Genomic DNA, 13653 nt, shown 5'->3' on the forward strand with positions numbered 1-13653 from the left:
ACCTTATAGGTTCTAAGGGATGATTATTATTAATGGATTAGTTTTCATGTCAATTACGGCATTTGCCTCTATGAACACTACTTGAAGACCATTCCACGAATCCATTGTATTTTTTTTCACACTCCTTAAAACTTGCAATTATCTTCGGAGCATGATATCCTCTACCCCCACTCTATGGAACCCCTTATACTTTGTACATTTTCTGAACAAGAAGCACACAAAACTTGTATGTGTGCAAACACAAACACATGTGCTGCTCTGGCATAGCCAGGGCCCTCTCACCCTTCTTGAACTCCTCCAGCACAGCATCCAACTTGGTGTCGCTAAACACAAAGTGGACAGGGTGACTATAGAAGCGGGTGATGGTGGTCAAAGGTGTGCAGTCATCTGGATCCACGTAGGCCAAGTCTTTCAAGTAGAGGATATCCACAATGTTGGTACGCTCATTTTCATACACAGGTATACGGGTGTAGCCACTCTCCATGATGCTGGACATAGTGCTGAAGTCCAAAAGCGCATCGCTAGGTAGCATGAAGCACTCGTTCACCGGTGTTAAAATATCTTCCACGGTTCTGTTTCTTAAAGCTCCCTTGCTGAATTCGTCCCTCACTAACTCACTGTAGGGATCCCCACATCTGGCCATGTCTAAAATTCGCAGTCTCATATAACAGCAGCTTGGGTCCTGCCCAAACACTTTCTCCAGGAGCCAGGACAACGGAAATGAAATGGGCCCAGGAAGAAGCAGGAAAAAATGAGTGAGCCAAAGGCACTTTGATGCCAGCCAAGGACCCCAGCGGGAACTGATGGCAGCTGGCAGAGCCTCTCCAGCTATCAATAGTACTCCAGCAGCTGAGAAGATGGCGGCCGCTATTGAACCTATTGCATGGTACAACAAGACAGCTACAGATGCGTTGGTGATGCAGCAAAGGGCCAACAGGGAAATAAACGTATAACCGCCCCAATTAGTCCTTAGATAGTTCAAATGAGTGGCACCTGTTCTTTCAGAGGGAGAACCCCAATCTCTAAGAAGACCAAGTTCTGCAGGTTCTAAGGCTAGAGTGCTCAACTGCAGACCTCTAAGAAGGCCAGACAGCATAACACAGAGGATGATCAGAAAAGCCAGGAGCCAAATGGGTAAAGAATTCTGCTCACTGGGCTCAACATCATCAAGACTTCTGGTGCTGGGCACAAACTGTACACATGGCTGCTGTGCAAGACCAGCAGAGGGCAGTTTATCCTCATCCCCCAATACAGTGATGAGGGTGTCCCCCCCTTCATAAGGGGCCCAGTTTCCCCCCTGGAGCACACACAGGGTATACAAAACGCCTTTTTGGTCTACTGCCTCAGGAACCTGAAGAGTGACCAGGCCAGAGTGCTCAGTGCACACCTGGAACTCCTGCAGCAGCTCAATAGGGCAGTCTGGGGCTGGAGTACAGCTGTGGCCCCCAATGGACAGCCAGGGCCAGGTGACGTTACTGAGCACTGAGCCATAAATGCGGAGACGGAATACAGAGCCAGGGCGAGCCCTGATAACTCCTCCTGTCATAGATACCCCGACTCCATCCTCTAGCCTCACCCCCAGCACCTGAGCCTGGTCCCCAACCCCTCCTGTCACCGGCGGCAGCTGCGTTACCCCCAGCCCAGCCACTATCAGCAGCCGCACAGCAGCAGCGGCCATGTTAGTGGAGGAAAAACCGCCCCGCCCCCTCCGCAAGACAGCTGCCAATACAGTGTGACTTCTGGCAGGCAGCGCAGCGAATGAGAAACGCACCAAACTTCACTGGCCAATGGGAAGCTGGAGGAGCCATCGCTGGCCGGGGCGGGGCCCAGCGGCTGTAAACAAGGAGGCAGCTAAGAGCCACCTAACACTTTCACTGCCGTCACGTTGCAGGCAGACAATGGCAGGGGAAGAATACACAGAGCGCTTTATTACAACAGTCACCTATTCATAACATGCAGATAGATTTCCTGCCCAGCTAGATGGTCTGGCACATGCAGGATTCCCTATTGCCAGATCACTGCGATAGGAGGAGTATGGACACACCGGGGGGCATAGATCCGCATTCAGGGAATTCCAGTCTACAGGCAGGATCAGGTTTCAGCAGTGGATATAATGACGAGGCAAAACCCATTTATACCATACCTACCTTTTTTTTTTTAGGAAGATTAGAAAATTAAAACCCATTCATAATGCAAGTAGAGCTTGTTTTGACTAAAAGCCAACATTCATACACATTTGATTTTTGTTGCTTGAAATCATTATTGGATGAAAATGGGTACTACCAATCAACAATGCAACCAATTTCTGGATGAAATAAGTTACATATATCGAACAGACATGCCAGCCAGAAGGAGGAAGTGCGCCGGTGTGAGGCTTGCAACGTGACCAATAGGACGCATGCAAGCTGTTAGGAACGCAGGGTGGGCGGCGGAATTATGGTTAAATTACCCCTTGTAGCCCCACGACACACACAGCAATTAATGCTGGTAATACACGGTACGTTTCTGTACCGTGTATCGACCCGCTGATAATATTCAGCTGGCCCAATCATGCCATCAACCCACGGCCGCTCGATTCCCACTGGCGGCCAATGGCAGGGAATCGAGCGGCTGATAAGCACCGCCGGCGGGGAATCGATCAGCGCACACGCGGCGGGTGGTCGACTCACGTATGCCCAGCATTAGCCTCATTTGAATCACAGGTAATCACTGGTGAGCGCAACCCTGGTTGGACGCGACACACTCGATTGGGTGCATGGCAGTAACGTGTGATTTCGGTTCAAGCGTCAGAACCTCTGGCACTGTCCCCCGGAGTAAAATTTGCCACCCGAGGCACCATTCATGACTACTTTAGCTGTCAGCATCAGCCACTGGCTACGTACTCACACACACATACACACACACACCAACAGGTAAAGAGCATTCATGCACAGGGCACATTTTATACTAGGGGGACAGCACCATGGCCGACATCACTATACCAATTCATGCAAGATTGGCCTGTAGTGTATGGACACCTGACAGATCTCTCCAATCAGATTCAATCAGAGTTCTGTCTTTTGGTGATATCCACCCATCATCGCTAGATGTATGTCACCTTTAGTGATCCATTGTTGTGGATCAATAAAGCCCAAACTATTGCTCTTGCAGGACATATGCTCATCCTCCCTAGTTTTATTGAGCCAATCAGTTTTGTCTGTACAGCTACCATTTTTAAACTGTCCTCTGAAATTATTACAAAAACACTTGGTCGCAGACTTGGTCGCTCCTGGAGGCAGGGCTAAATCTATCATCTTAACATTGAACATATTTTAAACCATCTGTCCACCATGTCTTTATAAATCTAAGGCTACATACACACATTAAATTTTAATCTGCAGGATAGTGGCCAATTTTACCACTGCCAAGTAGTACAAGACTACAACTACTTACATAAGCCTATTGGAAGGAAATATCTCTGCTTTTACTGGGCTATAGAGGAAAGTGAATTTACAATTTAGAACAAAACTTAGTCTTTCCTTTATGTCCCCCCAGCAGTACTTCTTGAGAGATTTGTAACCTGATCTGATTGGCAGCATCATGTCTTGTTACAGGCAAAGATGTGGCCACTTCACTGCTCTGCCAAGTGCTAGCAAGAGTCTGCTGGTGCAGGGGCCCAGGTGACCAGCAGGGGATTCACCACCTTCAAGTGAATGGGAACCGCATTTAAAAAAAAAAAAAAAAAAATGAAGCAAATACATACCTAAGGAGAGGGAAGGCTCTGGGTCGTATAGAGCCTTCCGTCTCCTCTCTCGGTGCTCTCTATCCTGTGCAGGCTCCCCCCAGATTCAATCCCCCGCCGAAAGGGTATTTGGAATTCTTCGGGAGCCATGTCCTTCCAAAGACGTGCGGCTCCATACTGCACAGGCGTGAGCGTGCAAGAGAGCGTGCTTGCGCAGGTGCAGTACAGGGCCGCCCTTCTTCAGGAGCACTCGGGTTTCCTGAAGACTTCTGAAGCCTCCTTTGGCCAGTTAAAGCAGTATTTGACTAAATTAGTCAAAGGTTGAGAAAGGCTGTCTTAATCCCATTAGATTGACGAGTCAAATCGATAATTTTCAAAAGGTCCGATCAGGTTCCAATTGATTTTCCTATCACCTCTGCACGAAATTGCTCGGAACCTGATCAGACCCATGTATCTGAAGGGAAATTGCATGCTGTGTACCAGGTTTTAGGTTTGTGCATCGAATGTTGATGTGTGTATGCCATAAAAAGTGACCCTCGAGAAAAAAGTGCCCCTACTTACCTTGAGAGGGGGAAGCCTCTTGATCCTAAAATGCTTCCCTTATCCCAGTGGTAGATAAACTTGGCTCTCCAGCTGTTAAGAAACAATAAGTCCCACAATGCATTGCAGGAGTCTGACAGCCACAGTCATGATTCATAAAGGCAAATGCATTGTGGGACTTGTAGTTCCTCAACAGCTGGAGAGCCAAGTTTTCCTATCACTGCCTTATCCTTCTCAGCAACCCCGTTCCAGCACCAAGACTCATGAGAGCTTGTGCACACTTGTTGGCAGCTTGCACAGGCACACTAGCATTATCCCGCCAAGCTTTCTTCAGAAAAAATATGGTATGTTTTAGCCTATACATGGAATTTAACCATTTAAAAAAAAAAAGTTATCTGGTGGTTCTTACCAGGTAGATCATGTGCTCTTCAGCATGGCTTTGATTTTATAAGAAAGGTGTTCAAGTGTCCTGCTCATGAGCCTAATCTCACAGTATATGTTCTGGAAGATTACAGGAGTAAAGGTGGCCATACATCAGGCGACTTTGTGGCCGATCAACCATCCAATTCGATTACAATCGAATTAGAGGAAAATCGTGCCGCAAAGTGCATGCCCGCCTGAAAGTAACCAATTTCGGGACGGAAATTGGTTGCATTGTCGATAGCGCATGCTGCAAGATGTCGGGCTGAAGTTGGTTGGTCGGATGCGCAGCGGGAACGGAGTGCAATTTCCCGACGACCAAAGAAACCATCCACCCTAATGTCAATGTGTCGTCCCCCTAGCCTCCCCTCCCCAAGGGCCCGTGTAAAGTATACGTTACTTGTCCACAGCCTCTGCTTGTCTCCCCCTCCTCCCCCCCTGCTCTGGACACATTCTCCTCTTCCGCATACATGCACGCCCCACGTGGTTTTCTAGAAAGGGCACACGTGTGACGCGCCCTTACTAGGAGACAACGTGGGGCGCGTGTATGCAGAAGAAGAATCCTGAAAGCCTGCTGGGGCGGTAATTATGCATTTACTGGCACAAGGGACATTACATTGGGGGGGGGGGGGGCACAGCAGCGAAAATTCAGCATGAAATTGATTGGGAATCGACCTGTGGTGTATGGGCAGCTTACAGAGTTCTCGTCAGATTCAATGAGGGATTTTTCTCTTGGTCGAATCTGCCCATACATCGCTATATGTATGGCTACCTTTAGTAGCATTTTTTGGGAGATCAACTTAATCCCTCTCCTGATTCCTTTCATGACAAGTGTTCTTCAGGCCACCATACAACAGGCAAATATCCAAATAATTTTCCTGGGCTTGCAGGCATATAATTTATGTTGGATAATGACTAGATCTTGATTAACTGTTACCATGTTTGCAGAACAGATTATGCTCATTATATGGCCAAAATCCTCATGCCTACTAGTAAGCGTGGAGAAGTACATGCTTCATATGCATACAAACCTTATGCAGCACTTCACCAAAGTTATCTTTACATAAACCAGCCACAGAGATTAAATAATAAACTCTTTAATAATTAAACAATTATATATTTACAGTCATTTCAGATCGTACCCTCTTGTTCATCCACAGCCCCGCCCGAGGGAAAGAAAATAAAATATAAGCAAACATTTCCCTTCTTCTGGAACTCCGTAAACAGCAACCGATTTTCACTTCTAAAGTCTGATTAAATCCAAGTCCCTGAGCAAGAAGGATCTGACTCGCCACCGCAGCAGAAAACAGCTCCAGATACTACAAGAAACTGTATAGGACTTGTGCGTACTTGTCCATTCTCCAAAGGAAGAAAAAAAAAAATCAACCAAAACAGTGGGACACAAAATGAGCCTACAGTGAAAGAAATCAAGTCAATTAAGTTAATGCCAGTATTTATTGAATTACCAAAGGCTTCTTATATCCTTCAGCAACTTCAGGGCCTAGATTTAAGTTTCCAAATGCTCGCCATGGTATGTGTGTGGTATGTGTTTAGTTAGCATTACAGAAAACGCATCAAAATCTCCACTGAATGAGCTACGAGAGGTACAAAGCCAGTTGAAGATTTGGTCCACCACAGTCCAGAAGTTAAAATATCAGCTTTGACTGGGCCAATTCTGTAATGACAATGGGGAAATGGGCAATTGTATAAGGCTAAAAATCCCATAATTATAAATCTTGTCCACTATATGCTACCTCTTACCCTGAAAAGATTAAGTTTGGGCAATTAACTGGGTTCTTCAGGTCCCCATAGTTTTAAATAATTTAAATCGGTTATAAATTAAATAAAAAACAGATAAACCACAAGATTGCCTCACCTCAGGTTGCCCATAATTTCCAATAGATGCATGCTTTGCAGCCATTACAAGCTGACAGATGGTAAGTTTGTAGCAAATAGCAGAAACCTGTTTTATGTAAACAGCAATGGGAGTGAATAGAAGCGAGTGCAGTTGAAATTGTCACAATTCATGAAATCTGCATGTAAGAACAGCTCTGGCCAATAGTTTACCTCAAGCAATAGCTGACTGGCCAATTATAATAGGCTGAAGAGAAGAATGTTCTACAAACAGCAGTGATTGAATTATTCTTGTGACGGACATGATGTTTTGGAGAGATGTGAGCTACAATTAAATAGTGGGCTGTGAGTAACCCAACTGAATTGTCCACAATTCTTCTGGCCCATTTCCACATTTTGTATGCGTTTTTCCGTATGCACATTTTTTACATTATTGTATACAAATTTTTATGTGAACTTTCACATGCATCTAGTGTAATTGAGAATCATTACATGGGAAATGCACACGTGGTGTGAAAATCTAGTTAGCCGCCAGATTTTTTTGGTGGTGGTGGTCGGGGGGAATGGACTACAAAAAACCCTATAGGCTAGGTTCACAGCGGTCAGTTGCATAGCGCACACATTATAATGACCAGGGCTGTGGAGTCGGTACAAAAATCATCCGATTCTTCAGTTTATGAAAAGTTTATGAAACCACTGACTGACTAACACCGACTCCAGGTACCCAAAATTGCTCCAACTCAGACTCCTCTACTCCTTATTCTAATACTTACCAAGGGATATGGATTTGGTACGAAACACATCCAACTCAGACTCCTGACTCCTCAGTTTATAAAACCACCGACTCAGACTCCAACTCCAGGTACCCCAAAATTGTCCCAACTCCAACTTCCTCAGCCCTAATAATGACTAAACTGCAATGGAGACTGGCCATAGACTAATACAAAACCTGCATGCATTAGAATAACGCAATCTGTTACTTTGAACAGGCCCATAGAATTGTATGGGCAGTAAGTGGACATGCAGAATTATTCTGCAACGCAACTGACCACTGTGAACAGGGCCTCAATGTAAGCTCTTCAATTGAAATTGCATTGCTTTCTGTACTAATGTGAATTTTCGAAATGCAAATGGAAATTGGTCCTTCTTTAAAGTAAACCTGAAGCAAAAATAAACTTATGAGGGAATGAATTGTACGTGTAATACAGCTAAGAAACAAAGAAAAGAGTCATTGTTTTACAGTCCAGAAAGCATTAAAAAGCTTAAGCCATCTATGCAAAACACCTTCTCTGAGCTATTTGACCCAATAGGTTGAATACAGTCCTGTTTGCTGAAGCACTTTAACAGCCAACAGTGAGAGGCAGCTTGAGATAAGGTTTCACTGCAGGAAAGTTCAAAGGGTCATTATTTCTGCTTTGTTTTATAGCATGAAATAAATGGCGTGGTTTTAAAACTGCAACTGTGACAGAATGATGCAATGTACTAAAAGCTAGAACAACTGAAAATAAAAATAGGAGAGTCTTTTCTTTGCTACTAATGGTTGATTCATTATCAGTACTACACATACAATTCATTATATCATACTTTTTTTTGCTTCAGGTTTGCTTATTGCAATTCTGGACTATCCACTCTCAGTGGTAACAACGCTTAAGGACTTGTTCACATTATACGTGCTGCCATGCGCATTTCAGCAGCACCTATGGTGTGCGATCAACAAGAACATCAGAAGTGCGTAGACAGCACGTCTGACGTTCACACTATGCACGCTGCACAGCACTGCTGCATGCATTTTTGGCAAAGCGCCTCGATTTTATCTCATTAACTGTGCTAAATAAGATCAGCAGCACAATGCAGATGGCGTGCGATCGGGTGTGCTTGCGTCCCGAACGCACAGCCATACGCGTTGCCTGTGAACGAGGCCTTAGTGATAGTCTCCTGCACCCTCCCCATGGCACTCACACTACCTGCTCGCAGTCATAATTATCAGAAATCAATTACAACATTACCCATGATGGTGAGCCAAAACATCACGTGGCACGCACATCAATGTGTCCGTTTTAGTTTGGGAATGATGGGCTAGTGTTTGTCAACACTGAAACAAGCATCATGCCAATACCTCTATGTAATACTGAGAATATGGGTTAACAGGGACAGAGGGCATTGCTGAAAGATGGTCAATACAAGACAAAGAAAAAACAAAAACCTTGGAAAAAAAATAAAAAACAAAAAAACACGTTGTGGTTGTATTATTACAGTAAAAGGTGACCACACCAAGGGGTGTAGCTGACTAACCTGCCTTCACTGGCACATTTTCTCAAAAAGCACGTAACCGATAAAGAATAATATGCTTATAGCAGAATGTACGGTATTCAATGACTTGTGTTGTGCAAACAGACTACGCAAGTACGCAAGACGTAGGTGAAAAGGACTTTGCTGGAAACTGTATCCAAATTGTACGGTTATCGTTTCTAGTTTGTGGTCTCAAATTGCTGGTAATACGTTGCATTCTAGTTTATAATATTAAGGTCTGCCGTGAGCTAGCCAAATACAAACAGCCAAGTGGAAAAGGATGCAGCTATGCCACTATCAGTGATGGGCGAGGGAACATAAAAATAAGCCTCTAGGGGGGATTCTAGGAAGAGGACAGTTCTGCAGTGCAATGAAAGAACAGGAAGACAGACGTTTGTGCGAGCTCATTTAGAGCTGGGTAAAAAAAAAATGTACCTTTCCAGCACAAGCGGAACACCAACTGTGCTGTCCAGTATAACCTTGGCACCATAATAGTTCTAAAAAAATGCTGAATATCACACTTGTTTTGCAAACTCCTCTTTAGGTTCTTGCTGACACTGCGCTCTACATTTTCTACTTCTTTGGTGCATGGTGTGACCTCTTCTACAGCGACAACTGTCTCACCACCACACCAAGAGAAGGAAGCAAAAAAGTAAAAACAGACAGCAGCAGGGGCACTTTGGGATGGCCCCAGCAATGTCAGAGGTGTATAAATACAAACGTGTGCTGTGTCAGTGCAGCTGAGAGTGACTGATTGGGCACAAGACAAAAGCAATATGTGCAGACATGTAGGCCTATAAAGAAAACAGGCACACCATGTAAACAAATTTAAACAAAGGTGGAGTGTGACAAGGGTGTCTACACAGTCCGTGTGTCACAAAGCCTAGCAACAGTCACCTAGAGCAATGAGCCAGCACGGCCCTTGTACATTGTCAGTAATACATATACCATTATTGTTCTCCAAAATTCAATACTGTACGTGAGCAGGATGAAATACTTGCAGTAAATGAAGGTTCTAGACTAGATACTATAAGGTTCTGTAAGGAAGGTTCTAGACTAGATACTATAAGGTTCTGCAAGGACCAGTTTAGAGCACCCAATACTGATGGGAAGCTGAATTATACTGCTGGCTCTTGTCATGTGACCATATCAATGCTAGGGCATCATCGGTTGTAATTAGAGAAAGCCAATTTATCCTGCATTAATTGTACTTGTGACAAATCAGACGATTGGATTAGTTAGTCTGACAGCCTCACTTTTGCTTCCTGTTTGCCCCACACAAAGCAAAACCTGATCATGTGATCACAGCAAGCCAATCACCAGATCAGTTCCATAACACGCTTGTGTCAAGGAGACGTTACATACAGAAAACTGACTGTTTCTAACAGTCTCCAAGTCCTATGTGGAGTGCTGGAAAATCATGCCTGCATCAAAAACACCTATCACTGGGGAGATTACAAATATAATCTAACTCTTTAATTGGGGGCTGAATTATTCAAGGCAAAGACCCCTGGTGGCCCCATCTAGTCAGACAATGGATAAGGGCAGTCAAACCACACCCACATACAAACAGGAAGACCAGAGATGGTCAATGAGATGACAACTGGGCCAATCGAATACCTTTGCTGCTGGGTTTGGATTGGACCACTTCCAAGCTGCACGCAATTTGCATACAAGTGGAAAAAACTAGCATCTTTTTGACCACTTCTAAGGAAAAGTAAGTATTACCCACTACCCTGGAAGACAGACAAAATACAACCCCTCCGAGGCAGGGGTCTCCAGTGCACATATAGAATTCCCTCCCTGAGTTGATGCTCCACACAGCATCATGTCGTTCCCAATATATTGCAGATCTGCCAGATCCCCTTTGGTAATCTCGTATTCTCCTCTAGACAAGACTCTATAGTTCAGTGCTGTAGAACGTGACTTCCGACAGACCTCTGATGAACTGCAGAGCTTCAGTACAAACGCTCCTCAGCAAGATGTCGGGAGGACAGCTCTGCGGCCTCCAGGCTTCTGGAAGTCTGCCCTGGTCTCTTAGTATAAAGCTTTGCATGCAGGGTGCTGGCACGTTGTGTCCAGTCAGATATTGCAGAGATTGGTTTAGGCTGATCCACAGGCCGAATAACATGCAGATCAATTGTTCGTGGTGTCAGACGGCATTGTGCTGCAAACTGTGCTGAGAGTTCCTCTGGTTTAAGAGACTTGTCGTTTCATCCACCACCTCGCTGCGTTCTGATATGGTGCTCTCTGGCTTATGGGTTCCACCTTCAGGAGACTGGGGGCTGCTGTCCATCCGGGAGGACAGAAGGGCTCCTTGATACTGTTCCCTTGTGATCTGAAGGAAATAATCAATATATCAGCATACTTTCTCACATCTTTTACTAAGCAGCAACATGTTACACCATAACAATATCATCATCCAAGCCAGATTTCCTTACCAGCTTTATCAGTTAACTTACATTAATTTATCTGAACTACAGGGTATATTTACCACTATGGCAGTCTTGTTATTACCCTTTGTATCCATACAGCACCAACACATTGGCAGTACTTAAATGAATAGGGAAACAATGTTAACAAGGGGAGACAACAGAAATGTACTGAAGCACACGCTTATAAAACGTAGCACAAGGTTATACACACAAACAGGCAGTGTTCTCCCCAGGCTCATTTAGCCGAATGCTCCACCAGGCTAGTTTTAGTGAGCACCCAGCTGTTATAAGCTCCCCTCCTCCGATGCTGTAAGCAAAGTTGCGCACAGAAGCCCCGGCCCTGCATTCTATCATCTCGCCCCACCCGGCTACATTTTCATGCCATCTGGCTGGAAAAAAAATTCTGGGGAGAACACTGACAGGGTATAAGATACATAATCATGCGATATTAAGGAGCTGGTTACAGGGGTCCAGCAATTCAAGTTCAAGTCAGTTCATGAGAAAGGGTTTATTAAAGTTGCAAGATCAAGGAGGACACATTAGGGGGAGGACCCTGCCGCTTAGGGGGGCCTGAGGATAGGCGCTCGGCTGAAAGCCTAAGACAGCTGAATTAAGAGGGATATGTATGGAGACTGCCATATGCATTTCTTTTTCAACAATACCAGTTGCCTGGCTATCCTGCTGATCCTCCGTTTCTAATACTTGCTTATCAACCCAACCTCAAGAAAAAGCAGAGCAACATAATTCATGATATAGATAAGTGGACTCAATACATCCATATTGTGGCTCAATACAGGGCATTTAGCTCTTGTTGGAGTTGATTCACAAAACCGCGCCAATACTGCTGTGCAAAGACAGCGCACGGCAGTATTACCCTTATTTCCGTCCGCAAGTACTACGAGTTATGCTATTAGCTCAACAAGCAGGAGTAGTGCAGCGCGACTGTTAATTAAAATACTTGTAATGCTCGTTGCCGTAGCAATGGTCGCGCTACTCAAGTACCGTGGGTTGCACTAATAGTGTAACTTGTGGTAACTTCAGCCAGAAATAAGGGTAATGCTGACGTACGCTGTCTGTGCACTGCAGAATTACCCCAATTAAGTAAATAAATCCCATTGTTAATATACGTACTGATGCTCCATTTTTTTATTTTTTTTATTTTTATTTTTTTTACTGCTGCTGAATTGGATGAAATCATGAGTTGCTGTATTGATGGGCAAGTGGCTGGATAGTGTACCGTTCAAATCTCAGCTCTCCCACTTCAGTAAGCCAGCACCTATTCAGCAAGGAGTCCTTGGGCAAGTCTCCCTAACACTGCTACTGCTATAAAGCGCACCCTAGTGGCTGCAGCTCTGGAGCCACAAGTGCATTGTAATAGTTTCAACTGTTATCGCAGTATCTACCGTATTTATAGATTTATCACTGGTGCACTTTAGCTCTGTAACTTTGGATTGCAATTGCAACACTGATTCATGCTATTGCACTTTAAAGCGGACCTGAACTTAGAACATCCTCGCTGCTCTAAAAGATACACAACAGCATAATGACCTTCAACCAAATAACTTTTTGTTGCAGCAGATACTGGCATTCCATTGCTGTGCAAAAAATGTTGCCTGTAACTTCCCAAAATGTGTCAAGCAAGGATCTAGTATACCTTTTATGTATTGTCGAGATTTCCATATGGCGGAATATCGTTTTTCCGATAAACTGAACTGCATATGAGCGAATACAAATAAACCTAATAATTTCCTTCCCTTAAGGTACAGGAGACAAAGACTTTTTAATGTATGGTGATTGTAGGTTAATATATACATTGATCATTGAGAAAGGCAGAGCATATTTTCATATGGCGATATAATACTGCCAAGTAATACTGAATTGCACAGTATGTGTCCCTCTAGAAAGATTAGTTGGGAATAACAGGCAGCCAGCTGATGTGCTTTTTGCAATAGGTAACACAGTTATCTTGCATGGCCAAAACACTTGACAAGACAGCAAACAAGAGGAGTCTTAGAACAATGAAAGAGACAGACCAAGCCTTAACTAGCTTTTGTCGGTAAATGAACCAGTTTTTGTAAACAATGGCTCAGACCTGGCTGTATTTAATGCATAGAAGCCTTGGATGGGGGTTGTTTTCCTTGCACAATGTATGTGTTTCCAAGGTTCAGACACAAAAACAAAGCTGGGAAATATATTGACTGTGCTGTCAGCAATAGTTCATATTAAAAAGCATAAAGTTATATTACAATTCCCCATCTAGGTTAAGAAAACAGACAGCACATGTATGCATCATTGCATAACAATTAAGAATGAATATAAAAAAGGTTATGGCATTGTATATGTATTAATATAAAGATTATTTGAATGAATATATCCAGAATGATATAGAAATGC

At 44.1% G+C, this 13653-nt stretch overlaps 2 protein-coding genes across 6 annotated transcripts in view; both read right to left on the reverse strand.

Moving 5' to 3' along the window:
- LOC137562992 (metal transporter CNNM3-like) overlaps positions 1-1689 on the reverse strand; it is a 33667-nt gene extending 31978 nt beyond the window's left edge. For all 5 annotated transcript variants that reach the window (XM_068274882.1, XM_068274881.1, XM_068274880.1 and 2 more), the window contains exon 1: positions 283-1689. In XM_068274882.1, the coding sequence (XP_068130983.1) occupies positions 283-1678 (1396 nt within the window). In that variant the 5' untranslated portion in view covers positions 1679-1689. The remainder of the gene's footprint in view (positions 1-282) is intronic.
- A 4073-nt stretch (positions 1690-5762) lies between these two features.
- LOC137562219 (metal transporter CNNM4-like) overlaps positions 5763-13653 on the reverse strand; it is a 103749-nt gene continuing 95858 nt past the window's right edge. The window contains exon 9 of the mRNA XM_068273552.1: positions 5763-11162. Within this exon, the coding sequence (XP_068129653.1) occupies positions 10977-11162 (186 nt within the window). The 3' untranslated portion in view covers positions 5763-10976. The remainder of the gene's footprint in view (positions 11163-13653) is intronic.

Source organism: Hyperolius riggenbachi, chromosome 3, assembly GCF_040937935.1.
Source record: "Hyperolius riggenbachi isolate aHypRig1 chromosome 3, aHypRig1.pri, whole genome shotgun sequence".
NCBI lineage: Eukaryota > Metazoa > Chordata > Amphibia > Anura > Hyperoliidae > Hyperolius > Hyperolius riggenbachi.